This window comes from Siphateles boraxobius, unplaced genomic scaffold (genome assembly GCF_051911475.1).
Source record: "Siphateles boraxobius isolate OS27281-9 unplaced genomic scaffold, OSU_SipBor_1 20, whole genome shotgun sequence".
NCBI lineage: Eukaryota > Metazoa > Chordata > Actinopteri > Cypriniformes > Leuciscidae > Siphateles > Siphateles boraxobius.
Window position 1 is genome coordinate 14994770 of NW_027508811.1, and position 19781 is coordinate 15014550.

General features: G+C 37.1%; 2 protein-coding genes across 7 annotated transcripts; one reads left to right on the forward strand and one right to left on the reverse strand.

Annotated features, from left to right (window-relative positions):
• Window positions 1–958: 958 nt before the first annotated feature.
• Window positions 959–9457, reverse strand: bag3 (BCL2 associated athanogene 3). 4 transcript variants are annotated; one of them, XM_077237012.1, is made up of 4 exons: window positions 9089–9457; window positions 4186–4494; window positions 3022–3315; window positions 959–2872 (listed from the first exon to the last, which is right to left on the reverse strand). In XM_077237012.1, exons 1-4 carry the CDS (start codon window positions 9278–9280, stop codon window positions 2177–2179), a joined length of 1491 nt encoding a protein of 496 aa, XP_077093127.1. In that variant the 5' UTR covers window positions 9281–9457; the 3' UTR covers window positions 959–2176. The 4 variants fall into 4 exon arrangements, with proteins under 4 accessions (XP_077093127.1, XP_077093126.1, XP_077093128.1 ...); XM_077237011.1 differs by having other exon boundaries at window positions 4225–4494; window positions 9089–9401; XM_077237013.1 differs by having other exon boundaries at window positions 4186–4463; window positions 9089–9322.
• Window positions 9458–10202: 745 nt separating this feature from the next.
• tial1 (TIA1 cytotoxic granule-associated RNA binding protein-like 1) lies at window positions 10203–19726 on the forward strand. Of its 3 annotated transcripts, none has more exons than XM_077237016.1 (12): window positions 10203–10385; window positions 13138–13234; window positions 13554–13706; window positions 13842–13896; window positions 14365–14452; window positions 15842–15917; window positions 16230–16338; window positions 16435–16530; window positions 16632–16716; window positions 17837–17960; window positions 18130–18269; window positions 18378–19726. In XM_077237016.1, the coding sequence occupies exons 1-12, from the start codon at window positions 10357–10359 to the stop codon at window positions 18490–18492; spliced, it is 1167 nt and encodes a 388-aa protein (XP_077093131.1). In that variant the 5' UTR covers window positions 10203–10356; the 3' UTR covers window positions 18493–19726. The 3 variants fall into 3 exon arrangements, with proteins under 3 accessions (XP_077093131.1, XP_077093132.1, XP_077093133.1); XM_077237017.1 differs by having other exon boundaries at window positions 13557–13706; XM_077237018.1 differs by lacking the exons at window positions 10203–10385; window positions 13138–13234; window positions 13554–13706; window positions 13842–13896; window positions 14365–14452 and adding exons at window positions 14471–15117; window positions 15326–15393.
• Window positions 19727–19781: the final 55 nt, after the last annotated feature.

A 19781-nucleotide genomic window follows, 5' to 3' on the forward strand; every position in this document is an offset into this window, starting at 1 on the left:
TGATTGCCTTGGGCCCCTCACAAAATAGCATTTCGGGGGCTGGGGGGACACTGTCTAATCAGGGCCCCTATAGACTCATCCTAACATTCCACTGTTAAAGCACTCGTGTCTGTGTCACGCATGCAAATTGAGATCGGTGTCAATGGAACCTGAAAATGAGGGCTAACTTTTGAAACATCCGAAAAAAAACTTGCTATTTTACATTTGGCGAATTGGTAGCTAATTCTTATAAAATGCGCTCTCTGTATGTTTTTCTACGATCTACTTACACTGACGGTTAGGTTTAGGGTTGAGGTTATAGGGTGGACCTTCTGAACGTTTCCATACAATTCATACGAAATCACATAATAAATTAGTTTTGTCATGAGATAAGGTTGAAATTCGCTGAAACTTTTACACTTATGTCAAACACTTTTTTAAGGCCAACCTTTTGTTTTGACCCCCTTTTATATTAATATTAATATAATACAGACTATATTAATTTATAGTTTTTGATCCTAAAATGACTGGAGAGATGTAATCAGTGGCCAGTGAAATGTTCGCTGTCTGGCTGGTAAAGCTGTAGTTGGCAGTAGGCGTCACTCAGCAACTCCTTTGTACATTATAGTCTTTGATGCCCATCCTCCTAAGAGGAATTAAAATGCTTTCTAGATGTAATATTATCCCCGATAGATTACATAATTCTGTGGTCTCTAGTTTTCAAGAAAGATTTATTCTGCAAATTTGTCTAAAAGGACTCTTTACCACTGACTTCAATTTCTTGACTTTCCTAGCGCTGACCTTTTTAAGTACTGTGGTTTTGGTTGACCTACATGTTTAAAAATTATACCTAATAAACCACTGGATAGTCCATGCAGTAGTTATCCCGTTTGTTCCTTTGCACTTCAAATACAGTTACTGGACACAGCATACATTATTTTTAAACTGTGGTTGTAAAATTATAAACCATGCAACTTAATGTAAGCAAATTGCTTTATTATATTTTATTTGCAGTTATGCTCATGTGACCATATCATGTAGACATTTTAACAAACTGCAAATTCCCAAGCTGTGAACACTGAACATTGCATACTATTTCACAAAACAGACTTTGAAACCAGTTTTGTTCGCATTATTATTACGATATCAGAGTCAGTAACAGGTCATTGAGATAAAAAAGCCTCACAAATGTAATGTGAGACATACAGCACTCTCTTTTAAACTGAAATGAGCTGACACATTATACAAAGTAATTTTTGGTACACTCATTTCAAGTCCATTTCATGCATGTTGTGATTAAGTTGCCTTGCTCAAGGGCACAATGTTGATAAAACAGAATTATTTTGGTAATTTTGAGTTCATGAATCACCACAACTTTGGACCGACCCTGACTGCTTTAACAAACCGTTCCTTAAACATAAGGCGACCATATATTCTGTGAAAATTTTATAATGTTTTTTTTAGATTCAACATCTTTAAGAAGAACATTCTTACTATCGGACATGTTCTTTTTGGCACACAAAAATAGAATAAAAATATAGCATTATTTGTATCACTGTCATTCAACAAACAACAATACTGACAAGAGTTCGATCCATCTCAGGGAATTCTGTCAGCAAAGCTCACTCTCAACAACAAATTATTCTCCCTGTATGATGTTCAAACATTTCTATTAAAGGCAATAATTGTTTATACATTATATATATAAACAAAACCTCTACCAGAATTCAAATCCAAAATGAATGCCTTTATATTTCAAATGTATACATTTCTTCTATTTTAGTCCTATTTAGTATTCAAAATTCTCTGTGATGGCCCACTACTTCAAAAAAACAAACATTTGTTCTTGAGGATTATTAAAAAGCATTTTAACACTCATTCCACATGGTACAAAAGATACTAACTGGACGTTAAAATACTTTCTTCTGGTTCAAGGCCTCGTTTTCATATATGTTTTTGAATAAAACTTGTCACCACTATGTCTTTTGCTATAAGACACTGGCATGGTGAGATTTGACAACAGCAGCATCACAAACAGCACACATGATTGCACTCAGTAAACAAATCACATTAGATAATTTAATTTCCAACAGAAAACTTCAATTATTCATGCATGCAACTAATAGTAATTGTGCAAGTAAAACCAAGAATGGGGATTTGATTAGTGTTCTTCTCAAATTTGTCTCAAATTTTGCTATTATGAAATCTCCTTGACCTTTTCTGTGTTTGCTTGATAAATCATACTTGGCTCTCCTTTTGCCTCGTGGCACTTGTCACCAGCCAGCCTTTCCAACTGCTCTCCAAACACCTCCAGTTCATCTAGAATGGTCTGAACTTTGCGGACACCATCCCTGCGAGCCTGACGCACATCTGGGCGACCCTCAGGGTCTACCGAGTCCAGAGCCAGCAGTTCTTTGGTCAACATCTCCTCCAGCAACAAGTATCTTTTATCATTCTTCTTCCCATCGAAACATTTCACCTCCTGTGCCAGTTTCTCCACACGTTCCAATATCTGATGCACTTTGATCAGCCCTGGGTGACTCAGATCTTGTTCCAGAGTCTCCTCAGGCTGGACGTATGGAGGTGGGACGTCTTGAGGTGTTTGAGGGGGAGCTGTTTCCTGGGGTTCTGGTGCTGGAGGAACTTGTATGGTAATATTGGATGTCTCTGATATCTGCGGTGACTGCGGTGTAGGTTGTTGTGCTTTTGGCTGAGGTGTTTGTGTAGGTTGTTGTTTTTGTTGCTGTTGGTGTACTGGCTGATGATATATTTGTTGAGGAACGTCACTAACTCTCTGAATGGGAAACTCAAATGTAGGCGACGCTCTGACAATTTCTTCAACTGGTTGTTCAGCTTTAGGTGGTATTACTGGGTGTCCAATGTGTTGCTGGATCTGGCAATGTCAACATATTTACTTTTTTTTAATTTCATATATTACTTCTGAACACTTTAGCAATGGTAACACTATATATTACATAAATGAACATTAATGGCTTGATCTTATGTCAAAAAATACCTAATATCTTACTAAAACACACATACCTGGGGTCTATCTCCCATGACCTGAGAAATGACTGGTGACTGGGCCCTTAAGGGGACCGAGATGGGACTGGCAGCGCGGTTCTGTTGAATCTGAATGGGCACTTGTTCACGGTAGATTGGGATTTTTTCACGTGTGGGATGAGAACTTTGGCTAGGCTGGGATTGTAGGCCCCCTCCTACACCCTCATGGATCACCGGAATAGGGATGTAGCCTGCCCGGAGACCTGTATTGCTGGGTCGGGGCTGTTGATGAAGGCCACTGATTTGTTGGTGTGTCCCCTGTGGTTGATGAACCTAGTGAAAATGAAAATACAGTTTGATTTTGGAAAAAGCTAGCACTATCTTTACACTATACACTTCCATTGAAATTAATACTTTTATTCAGCGAGGATGCATTCAATTAATTAATTAATTATATATATATATATATATATATATATATATACATATATATATATAATATTGTATTGCATTAACTTGGGCAAGGGTTAACAAAGCAATGTGAAGTGCCACAGTAAATAAAGACAGAACATTAGAATCATCAATAATGTGTTATTAGCAAGTGTTAATTTTCAGAAACCTATAAAACTATGACATTTTTAAAATGTAGGGTAACACTTTATTTTACAGTGTCACTGTTACATATGTTACATGTAGTTACTATAGTAATAACCATAAATTATGCATAATTACAAGCAACAAACCCTAAACTAAACCCTATAGCAAGTACATGTAGTTGCTTAATATTACTCAGTACTTAAATGTATAGTTACAGACCACTTAAAATAAAGTTTAACCAAACCAAATTTACAATACAATACAATACAATTAATACTTTACTGTCCCCTTAGGGAAATTTGTCCTGGGCTCAGTGTATGCTGCATTTCCAAATCACAGAATAAATAAATCAATCAATCACATATATCTCACCTAAACAATTCAAACAGTGGAGCAGACATGTAGACGGGCGTCATATTGCACAGCTAAAAAGGCTACTGTTATTGCACAAATTCTTTAGCAAGAAAATACAGGGCACCAAGGGATATTTCCAAGTGAAAATCCTTCAGAAGCATAGTCTCAGAAGCATAAATGAATGTGATTCTTTCACAATGAATCCAAAGTCTGACAGAAGCTGCCATATCTAAAAGGGTCTAATGGGCTTACCTCAGGCCCATGTAAAGCAGGAGAGCAAGACAAACATGCCTCTGATGGGGCCTGCACTGGAGATCTAGGCCGACAGTGTGCAGTTGGGGTCGGGGAAGGTGTACGTCCATCTGTTCTCAAGTTTTGCTGCACTGCTGGATGGAAGTAAGAGAAACTCGGATACTGCTGCAGCCTGGGTTCAGTGTTTTCATGGGAGACAGGGATGGGGATGTAGCCCTGGCGTAGCATTGGTTGCCTCATCTCTTGAATAAAGGTTTTTTGCATGTCCTGAGGAGACTCTGAGGACATAGAGGGGCCATTTGAAAAAATCTGAAAAAATAAATAAATAAATAAGTAGTTGAAAACACTATTGTATTCAAAAATAACTGGCTATATCCTCACACAATGATGACAAATTTAACACCATAATGTAAGTAATGCAATATACTCTGGTAAACATAGTTCTGATCAACAACATCAGTTCTGATGATGCTCTTCATTCCTTCTCTGCTGAAGTATTTAGTAGCTATACGGCAAATTGTTTTGCAGGAGAAGGCAAATAACGAAAGCATGCGGTTGACTGGGTTACCGAGTAAGCTCCAATTATTAACAAGCAGCATGACAAAATATTTTGACTTACACCAATGACTTTGCTAAGGCCAAAAATATTAAAAACAAGCCAGAGTTAATGGTATGTAGATGTTTTTTGTGTAATAACCCTGCATAATCAGTACCTAGATTATTCTCATAATTAATCTAAACTGTAAAAGGAAAATAATGGGTATTTCTGCTACACCATAGCCAGAATGGGGAAAAACGTTTGGGAGTTAAACATTGACAAACGTAAGAGTGTTTAATAGAGCTTTACTACAAAGCACAACGTTAACAGTTATGATTATACACATTTGTGAACTGAAAGTCACTTTCATAGACTTATGACACATTTTGTGATGTGATTAATAGTGTTTTACACCCACAACATTTTTCCTATTAGCTTGTAGAGTTGTAGAAGTTGTAGAATTTTACGACTTGTCATACTCAGTCATATGCGAATTCCACCCGTTGTAAATCTGTCTAAAGTAAAATTATATTATTTATTAAGTTACTCCGGCCAACCAGTCAACTTGCTTGTGGGTTCAGTCACTGCTCCGATCCAGTACGTACAGTTGTGGTTAGAATGAATGGCATCCCTGGAAAATATGATCAAAGATGGCTGTAAAAAATAAATTTTGCATTGTTTATCCTTTTGATCTTTCATTTAAAAAAATAGCAAAAATCGAACCTTTCATTGAAGTAAAATAATTGAAATTGGGGGGGGTCACATTATGAAATTAATGTTTTTCTCCAAAACACATTGGCCACAATTATTGGCACCCCTAGATTTTTTTTATGGGAAATATATCTCTGAAGTATATTCCCATTAATAAATACCTTTTTTTTAGCACAACATGATGACTAGGAACATGATTGTCTAGCTATGACTTCTTCGGTCACAGGAGTTTAAATATGAGGAAACACAAAGGCTAAATTCCCTTAATCATCAAAGAATATAGTTCTGATGTGCATCAAAAGATTGTTGAGCATTACAAAATAGAAAGTGGCTGTAAGAAAATAGCTAAAGAATTGAAAATCGTTTCCAATCAACTAAAGATGTTACAAATCTGCCAGGAAGAGGATGTGTATTGTCTTAATGCATGGTGAGGAAGAGAGTTTGGAGAATGGAGAATTGCAGAGATTAGTTGAGTCTTGGTGTCAGAAGCCTACCAAAAATAAAATCAAACAACCTCTACATCACCACATGTTGTTTAAGAGGGTTTCAAGAGAAATCCTCCTCACTCATCCAAAAAAAAAAAAAATCCAACAAATTCAGTTGTCAGACACAACTGGAACTTCAAACGGCAAAGGGTTCTATAGTCAGAGCTTTTTGGCAGCAAACATGCAAGATGGGTTTGGTGCACACAAGGATAAAAAGTACCCCATGTGTACAATTTAATATACTGTTGGATCTCTAATGTTGTGGGCATATTTTTCTGCTGGAGGTCCTGGACATCTTGTTCAGATACATGGTATCGTGGATTCTATCAAATATCAATAGAGAACCTGACGGCTTCTGCGAGAAATCTAATAATGGGCAATGATTGGATCTTCCATCAGGACAACGATCCAAAACAAACAACAAAATTAACACAAAAATGTGTTACGGAGCACAAAAAGAAGCTTCTGCCATGACCGCCCCAGTTCCCTGACCTGATGAGTTGAGTGAACTGAAGAGAAGGAGCAACAACATGGATCTGGGAATCTGAAGGATCTGGAGAGATTCTGTATGGAGGAATGGTCTCTGATCTCTTGTCAGGTGTTCTCCAAACTCATCAGGAATTACAGGAGAAAACTCAGAGCTGCAATCTTGGAAAAAGGAGGTTGCAAAAAGTATTTAATAAAATGGTTCCAATATGTCATGATTCCTGTCTGGTGTTCTCCTTGTCTCATGTTGACTTTTGTTATTTCCTGTTCTGTGCCATGTTTTGTAGTCCTTTGTAGTTTTTCTTGTTTATTAGTCTCTCCAGGTGTTTCTAATTATCCACGCCCCCTTGTTATCTTGTTTAGCTTGTTTGCCTGTGTATTTAAACCCCTGTGCTTCAGTTGTTGTTTGTCGGTTGTTGTTTTGCCTGTAGCTGTCTCCTTGTTCCTGTTATGAGAGTCTGTCGATTACCCTGGATTACCTGTTTGTTAAATTAAATTTGTGCTTGCATTTGGATTCGCTCTCCGCTTCATTCCTGCTCCCACGTTAAACAATAATTGTAGCCAACGTGTTTTGGAGAAAAACATTTATTTCATAATGTGATTTCCCTCCCACTTTCAATTCTTTTACTTCCATGAAAGGTTAGATTTTTGCACATTTTTTAAATGAAGGATCAAAAGGATAAACAATGCCGATTTATTTTTTACAGCCATTTTGATCATATTTACCAGGGGTGCCATTAATTCTGACCACAACTGTATGTTAAACTCATCTTAAACACAGCTCGCGTTTTCTCTCATCCGTTTGACATGAAAAGGTCAGTCCGCCCTCGTTCAATGACAAGGCTGTACAGGATCAAACATGAAACACGAGTGGGTAAAAACCTGCTGTACACAACAACTGTCAAGCGACTGCATTGGCTTACAGGATATACCCAGTATGCAGTCGATTCTAATGCCATGACTCACTCTAGGCAACATTTTCAATGGGTTCCTGTGCTGTTGACACTGTGTCTTAAAATACTCTTTTTGAGGGGGAGGGCCTCCCTTACTCATCAATGTAAATCAGAGGTGCACAGACACAACAAACATCAAATGATATAATATCCCTAACAAATTATCACGAAACACCTATTCTGATTTCAAAGCCGCAGAACAGCCAGTATACATACTTAAAGACACTGGTTTTCAACAAGGGGCCAATTATTACTAAACAAAAGTGCGGCCAGTTACTTTTGCTCATCGTCTGCGAAATTTCAACAACGAAATCTAGTCATCTCAATTGGAATCTACATGATTGAGATTATTGCATGATAGCAAAAAAATTCCCCAGCTTGTGTTCAAGTTAGTCAAGCAGATTTGCTGTGTTGAGCAACAGAAAGCTGCTTGGTTTGAATGTGACTTCTGTATGAGCTGTGCCCCTCATGCATCGATTAACTACACTACTGACAATTTTCAATCGAGTTTTTTGTCTGTGAAATTCTATTGAAATGTCGCTAATTTGACCGCAACTTAACAGATTTTTTAGAGGAAAAACAGGTTATGCGTTAAGTACCAAATTTTTATAAAGTTTAGATGCTGACGTTCAGCTAAATGTTTCTCCATCCCAAATAAAAATGTCATGTACAACTACAAGTCTTTCCATTGCATAAAAACAAATATGTAAAGACATTAAAATGGCAATATACCCAATTTATTATTGGCCAAGCCAAGCTTAAAATGCAACACTGAATCTGATTCCTTTCTCTAGGACTCCTAGGCCTAAAAAAGATAATAAAAAAACACCTGATTTTAAGGTTTATAATGTTATCAAATTAGGACATTTAACCTATGTAGTTTTACTAAACTGATTCAAAACCAAGTTGGTGAACTGAGAATAACGGCTAGTAGCCTATATGACCTTACGCCTTCTGCTTTTTTTTTTTTTGACACGAACGCCAAGAGTAGCGCCCAGTTTATCTCCTGGCAGCTGTGTCTTTCCAGTAGATTCTTGGTGACACTAACTTCGGACAAGTGTTGATCTACCTAATGGAGGATGCCAACTGGCAAGCCCTAGTGCCCCCGCCCCCGACATTTTTTACTTTCAGAACAGTTTGACACTTCCAGTGTGTAACTTTCAAGCCCATTCATTGGGAATGACAGATTCCGTGAGTGGGTGGACCTTTCTCAAATCCCATGTAAGGGAAACTTTGAGGGACGTGTGTTATGCTGTTCTGTTCCAGGGATGTGGAGAACAAGCGCAGTGTGCGTAGTTCTCGGGGCTTTAAATAAACATTGTGGAGTCGTTCTAACACTCTCACATATGACTGCAGTGCGTCACACACTAATCACTTTAGCTGAGATCATCACACTAATATATTTCGCCTGTGCATATTCCATCAAGCCGTTCGAATGCACGCGAAGCGCTATTTCAATAGAGGTGACTGCGCGAGCTAAAGCAAATATATCAAGTGCGTGGCTGTTCTACCCTAGACAGTCAGTGTCTGCTCAAGTATGATTTGGATACTGAGTGGGATTGTAGCCTACGCACTCAACAAAATTGACTTTTCGATGAAACACCCAGTAAAATGCCGTAACACAAGGTAATCTATTAAACGCGCCATCTAGATCCGCATTTTTATATCACCTGAAAGCCGATGACGTTTGACAGCGCAACTTCCAAATGCAAAATCAAGATCTATCTTACCTTTTTCGTGTCATGTCTCGGATCATTCCACGTCGTTGTGCGATTGTTGTGATCCACAAAAAATGGCCAACCTGTCTGCGGGTCAATTTTGATCTCCCACCCAGGTGGTAGAGGATCGTTAGTTGCCATCGTTTCGACTGGAGACAGTGTTTTCATACTCTGATATTGCTTCGCTCCCGAATATTGTGCCATTACAGCAGCTACAGACGCTTTAAAGGGTCCGTTTGATGACGTACTGTAAATGGGGATGGGTTTCTGGAAGCAGCAAGGTCCATCCGAAAACTACCGAGAAAGTTCTAGGGTTCACTGTAACACTCACGTGTGTGACCATAAATGACCCCCTGACCCGTCCAGACAGAGACTGGCTCTGACACTTTAATCGCCTCCCACTCCGGTTTATTGGACCGAGAACACTTGTTGCTTTTTAGTGTTCACCTCTAAAGACAGACAGCATCAATACTTAAAAAAAATCTTTAAAAAATTAAGTATTGCAAATTAACTTATATAATTGAATACAATAAAATATTGTGAAATACTAGGAAAGTTATATCAGTTATATCTTTGGTCTTTTGACATGTTGTACAGATTTAGTAGTGGTTTGTAAATCTATTATTAATTAAATATTTGACATTTTATAATATGCAGGCCCTCATCTCATGCACCTTTTATTATGAAGAATATATTGCAACAAATATTTTTTTCTATAATAATATAGCCTATACACACACACATTTTACAAAGGCAGTTTTGGACTGAGAATCGAATTTGGTGATTACATTTTCAGACGTTTTCTTGGTTCTTAAAATATAACATTTCTGTCTACAATCACTACCAATTAAACATTCTATTAAATTATATCAGTGCTATCTGTTTTTCTTTTTGCCAAAGACCATGAAGGCATCCATTAAAACTCTTAACAAGTGGTCACTGAAAAACAAGTAAAAAGCCTTGAAAGATTAGGCTGAAAGAAAACACACAAATACATAACATGCAAGGTCACTTTATCAAGTAAAATACATGAGAAGCATGATATATTGACACCTGAAGTTACACCAGCACGGCGCTTTTATCAATATCCCCTTTCCTGTCTGTCTGATCAATCGTCTGCTTCTGCGCATGCGCAGTGGTTGTCTTCCTGACTGCCCGGGTTCCGCCATTTTCTACTCAAGATTGAAAGTAGCACCAGTCCAGTATTGTTCATCCTAAAAATAAACCACATTTGAGATAGTGAAAGCAAGCTTTGTTAGCACTTCTTCCGGCATCCAAGAATGGAAGACGAGAGCCACCCAAAAACCCTGTAAGTAGCGGAAAACTCAAATCTCGTCAGTGCTCAGTGAATTACCGCTCAATCGTTAGCACCACTGACATACTTCTAGCTAACAGCTAGCTCCAAGTAGGACGTCCTACAAACGTTTTTGACATCAAGGGCTTTTAGTAAGCACCGTTTAATATCGGCAGGGGTTCAGTCAGTTACTATTGCTCACATTTCGTACAGTAGAAAGATCGAAAAGCTTTTATCTTCATCCGACGTGCGTGGGAAACATTTAGCTGTAGCATCCTTAAGCTAAGATAGCGGCTAAGTTGTCAAATTGGCTACATATCAAAATAATTAAATCAAATGTAATTAACGTAGCTAAATGTGAACTGTATTTCCTAAGTTACGGTATATGGGGTTAATATGTAAATTAATAAACCACTATGTTGTTCAGTATCCATGTGTTTAAACGAGTAACGTTATGTCATTGTCTGCTTATTTAGTAAAGGCCTAACGTTAATCTAATCTCAGGCCTGCTATCTTTTCTAGAAATGTATATTTTATATTTTGTACAACGCTGTCAGATTAAATTTCTCCTTATTTGACCGGATGATTAAATGTAACACATATTTCCAGTAACTTCGTTCCATTATGAGGACAAATGTGTGTCTAATGTCACTCACGCAAAAAAGGAGGGCTGTCATCTCTATACCTGGCTCATCTATAAATATACATATAACCGAACATAAGTTTACTTTCACGTGGAGGATGTTTTATCCCTGCACTAAGAAATTTTTTTTTTTTTTAGTTTCATGTTTCATAGCCATATGGACTCTCAAATATACTTTTGAATTATTTTATTATAATTTATAGTGTAGTTTTAAAAAGCTCAGAAGGACACTGAGAATTATTTATATTTTTTGGTAAATTAGGGCCTCAGCAAGTTTATATTGGCGTTTTAAGATTAATTTGTAGTCGTATCAGTGATATATCATGTTCTCTTTTCTTTTTAAAAACCTATATGTAGCCTAGATCTAATACAATCTCTCTAGATGTAGCCTAGTCTAAAAAATGTGCTAAATGTAGGGCTGTAACGATACACCAAACCCACGATTCGATTCGTATCACGATTTTTGACCCACGATTCGATTCGTATCGCGATTCTATCACGGGGGCGGGGCTTGAGGGGGCGGGGCTTGTGGTGAAAAAAAGAGATTTTGAGAGAAGAAAAAAAATACCGGTATTTTTATTAAATAACATTAGGAAAAACCTGTATAATCTAAACACCAAAGAACAATAATAACTATGCAAATTATTATACTATACGGCAGTGTAGGCTGCTGCTTTTGGGCTGTGTTCTGTACTCCAACTAAATTGATTTCGGGATGGTGCCGTAATATGCATCTGCATGTTGGACGTGTTGCCGGTCAATTGAGGATTAATTTAATGCACTTTCTGAGAATTTATATTTCAAGTTTTGGCTGCAAATTTCACGTCCCCCCTTTAGATGATTCTCATGGGGGGGATTTTTTTTGTTTGAGGGGAGAAAGGGGGGGCATTTTTTCCAAACAAAATTATTACATTTATCTTGCCTAAATGTTTGCGCTCATTGCATTTTTACAATGGGGTAATAGCCTATTGTTGTTAAGAATTTACACATCACAAGGAAGCTTGATTTAAATTGTTTAATTAAATTGAAAAAAGTAGCACAAATAAATACAATAGAATAAAGATACAAATAAAGACAATTAAAGAGAAAAGTTTTTGAATAGGTCTAACACTAGTATTTATATACAGATACTGAATAAAGTAATCAAATGGAAAATAACACTGGGTAGTATTTTAGTCCTGAATAAATTAAATACATAGGCTATTAATCCTGATTCCTTTAACTTAAAGCCATCTTTTGTTGTTTTGACAACAAAATTAATGACAGACACATATGGCTGCCGTCACTTTAAGAGCTAGTGCACGGATCCTGTGTTCATTATACTGGCATGCGTTTTATGTTTATTAAAGACAAAACCGACTATAGCCTATTTAGAGTATAGCCTACTCACAAAGACCGAAATTGACAATTTTGCGTGTTAAAGCAATATAATCCGCGAAAAATAGTTACTAGCCAGCTGTTTTTGAGGCGGATTATCTATGAATGTGCGCATAGAAAATAATCTCAGAGAGCGCGCGAGCACTGATTAGTTTAAAATCGCTTGAATGTTTAAACTGGTAAGACTTAAAAAGACTTCAGTCACGATGCACTGCTGGCCCGATTGTGCAAGTGAATATTCCGTCATGTCCCGACCTTACAGTCTATGGTCCCGACTCCAAAACGCGAGTGTGTATTATCGCCGCAGCGCTTGATGCCTGCCTTGCACAAAACATTATGAGAAGAGATAGAAGACGCGCGGCACCGCTGAACACTCACGCTGTTTGTGAAATTGCGTCTGGAAGATAGTTGTTAAAAGAATGATTTTATTTTATTATCTGTGTGGATTACGATTGCGGGAATTTCCCACATTATAAATGGGAGACCTGCGGGAATGATTAGAATTATGCGCAATACCCGCGCCGAAATTCGAGCCCTGGTTCTGGACAGGAAGGATAACTCTGGGAGTTGGAAGGGGTGTGATCGCGATTCTGCCTTCTCACATCGCGATACAGGATCGTGGACCTGAGTATCGCGATTTCGATTTTATATCGCGTATCGTTACAGCCCTAGCTAAATGATTAGGGGGTAATCTTTAATTACCGTTTATATCTTTTAAATTAATGTATGCTTTATCTGCTTTTTCAGCTACGTGGGGAATCTTTCAAGAGATGTAACGGAGAACTTGATCCTTCAGTTATTTACTCAGATTGGGCCATGTAAAAGTTGTAAAATGATAACGGAGGTAAAAAAAAATCATCACAAATTGTTTTTCCAAATGTTCCCTGAAATGTATTATATTTGAAATATATTTCACTCCTCCATGATGAGTTTGTGAGTGTAAATGGGTTTGTGTGGAAACACCTGCCAAACTCTACATTTGTTAATATTTGGAATAAATTTGCTTTTAAATGATCCTAGAACAAACTAATCACAATTTCTTACATTTTCTTATTTCTTAAAATAAAACCAAAATTATGTTAATGACAGAACATATTAAACAGAGTCTTCCACCCAATACCCATGACTTTGCAATAATATATTTTCCTGGCTTTTCTTCTCAGCAGTCCGATAGCAGCAGGAAGGTGAACTCTTCTATTGGATTTTCTGTTTTGCAGCAAACAAGCAATGATCCGTATTGCTTTGTGGAATTCTTTGAACACAGAGACGCAGCAGCTGCTTTAGCCGCCATGAACGGAAGGAAGATTTTGGGAAAGGTGCATCTTGCAGCATTGTTTCATTAGACAAGTGTAACAAGATTTGGGTGGTTTGATGTTCATTGTGGTTCGTTGCACCCTGAATATCATGTTACAGAAAGGTAATGGCTTCAACAACTGTATTTCTATTGACAGGAAGTCAAGGTAAATTGGGCGACTACTCCTAGCAGTCAGAAGAAAGATACATCTAGTAAGTTATTGTCTTTTATAATAAAGCTGCAGTCGGCAAGTCTGGCAGATTGAGGGGACTTAACCAAAATTTCGAATGTTTACAACTCTCATGCCCCTCCCCCACTACCACGAGCACCCTCCCATTGTGTTTGTGCTTGTCAGTGCGTGTATACTGTAATGTGCACGAGGGGGGATCTGTGGGGTGTGAACTGTGATTGACAGTCAGATCTCACACAGCCCTGCGCTGATTGGACCAGAAGAACCGGGAGCGGTGGATTTTTGCAAAACAAATAACATTACCTCTAGGTGGAGGTAAAAGTGCAGGTTTATTTCTAAAACCGGCTGATTTATGTTGTTCTGTCGGAGCATAGTGTCGATTTCAGTGAATATGATTAAAAAAATCTTGCCGACTGCAGCTTTAATTGTGGTTTATTTATTTTTTTACTCTTAAATGTAATTGTTTATGTTAAATGTAATTTTTCTGCAGATCACTTTCATGTTTTTGTGGGAGATTTGAGCCCTGAAATCACAACTGATGACATCAGAGCTGCATTTGCACCCTTTGGGAAAATCTCGTAAGTTCCATGTAGTCACACCTTTGTATGCAATGTTTTGCTTTTGTCTGAATAATGTCGAGTGGTGGTGTGAGGTTACTTTGAGTCATATGACCGCGCTCTCTATTTTTTTAACCCCTGTTTTCCCTAAAACCATGGAAACAATTTCATAGATTTATTTATTTTATTTTGGTTACCTTTGGTTGTTGATAGTTGTTAACATATTTGCTCATTTTAGGAATAAATTGATGCAAAGATAAACATTTACTTTACGTTTGTCATTTGTGCTGCGATTAGCTGGCATTTTAGTCACATTTCTGTCAGTAATGAAAGCTTTATTTCTCCTTGATAAATTTAATAGTCCCATAAACAGTATTATCAGCAAGCACAGGGCAGTATAGTCAATATTGTGTACCCAGATCGATCTGTTATAAAGTGCACCTTAAAATTTTTCATCACTTCACTGCTTTTCTGAAATTGGTAAGTAGTTTTGATTTACATAAATTAAATTTGTAGTTGTCAACACACAAAAAAACATTATGCACTGCTACTCTGCAAAAATGTCAGTCTCCTTTAGCTCTGAGTGTCAGTTAATAGAGCTCTGGTTATTTTACAGAAATGCTCATAGGATTGGACAGGAGCTTGAAGGCTAACAGCAAGGAACTGTGCACTCTGGGAACTCAGATGTAGATTTTTTTTCTATTTATTCTTTGCTTTTCATATTTGTATACTGCAATATTTTTCAATTTACGCTGACGTAGTGTAGACTTTTAACAATCCCTTGATAATTCATGAATATTTGCTTGTAAATTTGTTTTATGATGGTTTTCCTAGTTGTGTTGATAGTTTGATTCTCCTAAACTTCTGAAAATGTTAATTTCTCGAAATTTTCAGCTTCCCAAACTCCATATTGGTGGTAAAGAATTGACCAGGAAAAATAAAGAAATCTGTTAACAGGCCATGTATGCCGTTTAATTCCTTTTTTCTCTTTTGATATTTCTATGTATTCTTGAGTAGAATTAGAGACAGCAGTTCAAACTAGGAATGCATGGTAATGACATTGATGACTTTTACTAATACAAGATATTAAGTACTAGTGATTAAGATGAAGATTGGACCATTATGTTGTGTCACAGGAGATGTCTAAGAAAAGTTGCAATGTTTGCAGGAGCTTTTAAACACATGCAGTAGTGTAGGTTGCATGACTTTGTACTTGTTTTTTATTTTATATAATTTTAAGTACCAGTAATCAAGAGTATATGCAGTTGTTAGTGTAAAGTTTTTTTAGATTAATTTAGGATATTGTAACAGTGTCAGTACAGTGCAATGTGTGTGTGGTTCCTTTCTTTTTTAGATCCTCTAGCAAGCCTTCAATGGACTGACTATTCCGTTGTTGCATTTTTCTTTCAGGGATGCACGAGTGGTGAAGGATATGACAACAGGGAAATCAAAGGGGTATGGATTTGTGTCCTTCTATAACAAACTGGTAAGGCTCCAGTACAGGAACACAGAGTGAAGGTTATTCTATTTCTGTTTACTACAATTAATTTTATAGCTGTAATATTACAGATATTCAATCTACTGAGATGAGTCAGACTGTTCGAGTTTAGTTTGCTGTTTGAGTGTAAGGTTTTAGTCAGTTTAGTAATAGTACTTTAAAGCAAACTAGGGCATTTATGTGGGTAGTTCCTAATTATAAAGTTTAACTATTAAAAGACTAGTAGTACTGCTGAGAGGTTGTGTTTTTTTGTTTTGCTTGTACGTGTGTTTGTTAAATCTGTAGTTTCTTCTCTTTAAGGATGCTGAGAATGCTATTGTACACATGGGCGGTCAGTGGCTTGGTGGACGGCAAATCCGGACTAACTGGGCAACTCGGAAACCACCCGCCCCCAAGAGTTTGCAAGAAAGTAAGTCGGATCTCAATCCACTTTGTCTTTCTTTGGTTTGCTAACTGTCTTGGAGTTGAGCTAATTTAATGTGACTGTAATTGGGGACAATTTCAGACAGCTCCAAGCAGCTTAGGTTTGATGAGGTGGTAAACCAATCGAGTCCTCAGAACTGCACAGTGTACTGCGGGGGCATTCAGTCAGGTCTCACAGGTATGTGTACATTTGCCCTTTTAATCACCTGTTCTGAGTATTAGTAGGCATGCTCGCTCTTATTGCTTTGTGATGTGACTCACACTGCTCTCTTCAAACAGAACACCTTATGCGACAGACGTTTTCTCCTTTCGGACAGATAATGGAGATCAGAGTTTTCCCGGAGAAGGGTTATTCTTTTATCAGGTATCATTCAAGGAACTATTCTTCTGATGTTTTCAGTCGTCTTATATTTTTATGTGTTATGATGTGGACAGTGTATGTATAATATGAAATATTGTAGAAGCATCTATATTTATAATAAATATAATGCAAGTCGTTAATGGTTGCTTGTTGTGGTTGAATAGTATGAGCTGCAATTAAATGGTTCACAATGAGATGTGCACAAAGTTGCTGAAATTAAATCAATACTTATTTGCTCATTTTTACTCCTCTCACACCAAAAAAAATAGATAATATGGATTGACAACTTCTCTTAATCAGCCAAGCCAGCAAAATACCAATTTCAACAAGGCCAAATATCAGCATAATATTAAACTGATTTCCCAAAAGGGGGCAACATAAACTAATGCAAAAAACAATCAGGCAACCTCTTGTTACACATCTAAGACTTTGAAAGAAATAAAAACACACAAATAAATTATTATTAATTTCAGTACCATTGAAAAGTTTGGGGTAAGTAAGATTGTTTTAAGAAATAATACAGAAAATATCCATTAAATAGATAAGTGGTGACAGTAAAGATATTTATGATGTTACAAAAGATTTCCATTTCAAAGAAATGCAGTTTTTTTGTTGTTTTTTTAACTTGCTATTCATCAAAGAATCCTGAAAAAAAACTATCACTGTTTCCATACAAAATACACAGCTGTTTTGAACATTGATATAATAAATGTTTTTCAAACAGCATATTTGACTGATTTCTGAAGGATCATGTGACACTGAAGACTGGAGTAATGTCTGGGGGGGAAAATCAGCTTTGCCATCACAGGAACTAATTAATTTTTTTAAATCAAGTAAAAACAGTTATTTACAATTTTATTTCACAATATTACTGATTGTATTTTATTTTTGATCAAATGAAGGCAGCCTTTTCAAAAACAAAATCGTACCTGATCTTGTATAATTTATTATTTATAATAAACAATGTTTCTAATATATTATTTCTATCATATACTTGTTAATTTCAAAGGAAATATCAAGATTTAATTAGATGGTGACAAAGATAGTCCCTCTGATTTTATTGTAAGCCATAGGATTGCTGTGCTCTTCCATTTCTTCAATCACCAGCATCATTTTTTGTTAGGTTCTCCTCTCATGAAAGTGCTGCTCATGCCATCGTCTCAGTGAATGGTACCACCATCGAAGGTCATGTTGTGAAGTGCTACTGGGGCAAAGAGTCACCTGACATGGCCAAGAATGTCCAACCGGTAAGTGCTTGTGAATTTGCTTTATTAGTAGTATTATTAATCTCGATCTCATTTTAATGTGGCATTGAATCTATTCCATAAATAGATAGATAGGCCAGCATGTGTTTTTCATCTTAAAGTGTCCAACAGTAGAAAAGTCAAGCTCAAGTTCTTGATGCTTCCTTCACAGATGGAGTACGGTCAGTGGGGACATTGGAATCAAATGTACAGCAATCCTCAACAATACGGTCAGTACGTGACGAATGGCTGGCAAGTACCATCCTATGGAATGTACGGACAAACATGGAATCAGCAAGGATTTGGTGTAGAGTAAGTTTTCATGTATTTCTATGTGTGTATCATGGTTTACTTGTATTGAGTGTAGTGTCGATGTAGGAAAATGTTTACACCAACTTTTTTTGTTGTTCTCTGCTCTAGACAATCACAGTCTCCTGCTTGGGTGGGAGGCTTTGGGACACAACCCTCTCAGGCTCAGCCTGGCCCAGTGATGAACCAGGCTAACTTTGGCATGGCCGGGTACCAGACACAGTGATCTGGCCTTCATTCTCTATTACACACACTATAAACTAATAGGTGCACATCATCTTTTCCCTACAAGCTTTGGATGGGGAGGAATCCTTTATTGTAAAGATGCAAATTTAGATTAGAGGCAATTGAGATGAGCGCCTTCAATGGAAATCTGAATTCATTCATGAGATTTGTTCCTGTTTTAGTGGAATTGGAGATGTATTATATCTCTTGTACCCCCACCATTTTTTACTGCATATCTTGAGGAAAACTGCTGATTTTCCTTTAAACCCCAGCTTCAGGAACTCCACAGGTACATTGCCGAAAGCCCTTGGTGTAAATGCTTTTTTTTTTTTAACTAAGTATTTTCCTCTCTCTCTCTCTCTCTCTCTCCTTTCTCTATTCTCTATCTATCTATTCTCTCTCTTTCTCTTCTCTATCTATCTATTCTCTCCCCCCCAAACTGATCATGTGTTTGCTTGTTCATTGCAGTAAGGACTTTGAATTTTGTACAAAAACACAACAAATGGCAACAAAAAAGCTTTCATTCTGCATTCTGATTTGGCAAACAAATGTGAGTAAAGGCACTTTTTGGGGGTTCACTGGACCTGTGTCTTGTAAATGTTGACGTGTAAATGAATTTCTATGTGCAGTGGTGTATATTTAATCCACATTAGCTCCCTGTTCTCCTCGGATTCTAGAGCTCTTTGATACGGTGTGTATAATGTATCTTTTTACTCCAATTTACAGACAGTGAAATCTCTCCCGTTCACTATGGAGAAAGGGTCATGATGGCCATACCTGTAAATATCTTTTGATATCTTGGCCTGGAATAAGGGTTTCAAAGCATGCGCTCTACTTGACAAACCTTTGCAGAAGTAACGCAGCGTATGTTCGACAAACGTTACATGTGTGACTGACGGTTACAAGCAAGCCTTAATTTTTGCTCAGTCACACAAATTTCAGTTTAACACTTTGAGACCCTCGTAGAGAGCTGTATGATTTATTTTAGAACCTACTGTAAATTGGTCCTTTTGCTGTTTTAACAAATATGCGTGCCATTTTTGAGTAGCCAGAGATGAGGTTTGGAAGAAAAAAAAAAATCTGGGGATGTTTAGGAATTGCATGCTTCAAACCGTAATATTGAGGTTGCTCAAAGCATTGAATGTACAAGGCAGAAATGTTTGAATACAACTTAGCATTTCAAGTTTTCTTTTTAGTCTAAATGAGTCTCAATAAATGAACCATTGGACAAGGAATGTTTTCTCACTGTTGTTTTTTCAAAATAAAAAATGGTCTGGTTTCAACATAGTA

What these genes read in the sequence shown, in the direction of transcription:
- tial1 (XM_077237016.1), top strand. Translation starts at nt 10,357, where the DNA reads ATGGAAGACGAGAGCCACCCAAAAACCCT. An exon ending in TGTCCTTCTATAACAAACTG is followed by an intron (nt 15,918 to 16,229) that starts GTAAGGCTCCAG and finishes CTTCTCTTTAAG; the next exon opens with GATGCTGAGAATGCTATTGT. An exon ending in TGGCCAAGAATGTCCAACCG is followed by an intron (nt 17,961 to 18,129) that starts GTAAGTGCTTGT and finishes CTTCCTTCACAG; the next exon opens with ATGGAGTACGGTCAGTGGGG.
- bag3 (XM_077237012.1), bottom strand. Translation starts at nt 9,280, where the DNA reads ATGGCACAATATTCGGGAGCGAAGCAATATCAGAGTATGAAAACACTG. An exon ending in CGAGACATGACACGAAAAAG is followed by an intron (nt 4,495 to 9,088) that starts GTAAGATAGATC and finishes TTATTTTTTCAG; the next exon opens with ATTTTTTCAAATGGCCCCTC. An exon ending in TCATGGGAGATAGACCCCAG is followed by an intron (nt 2,873 to 3,021) that starts GTATGTGTGTTT and finishes TGACATTGCCAG; the next exon opens with ATCCAGCAACACATTGGACA.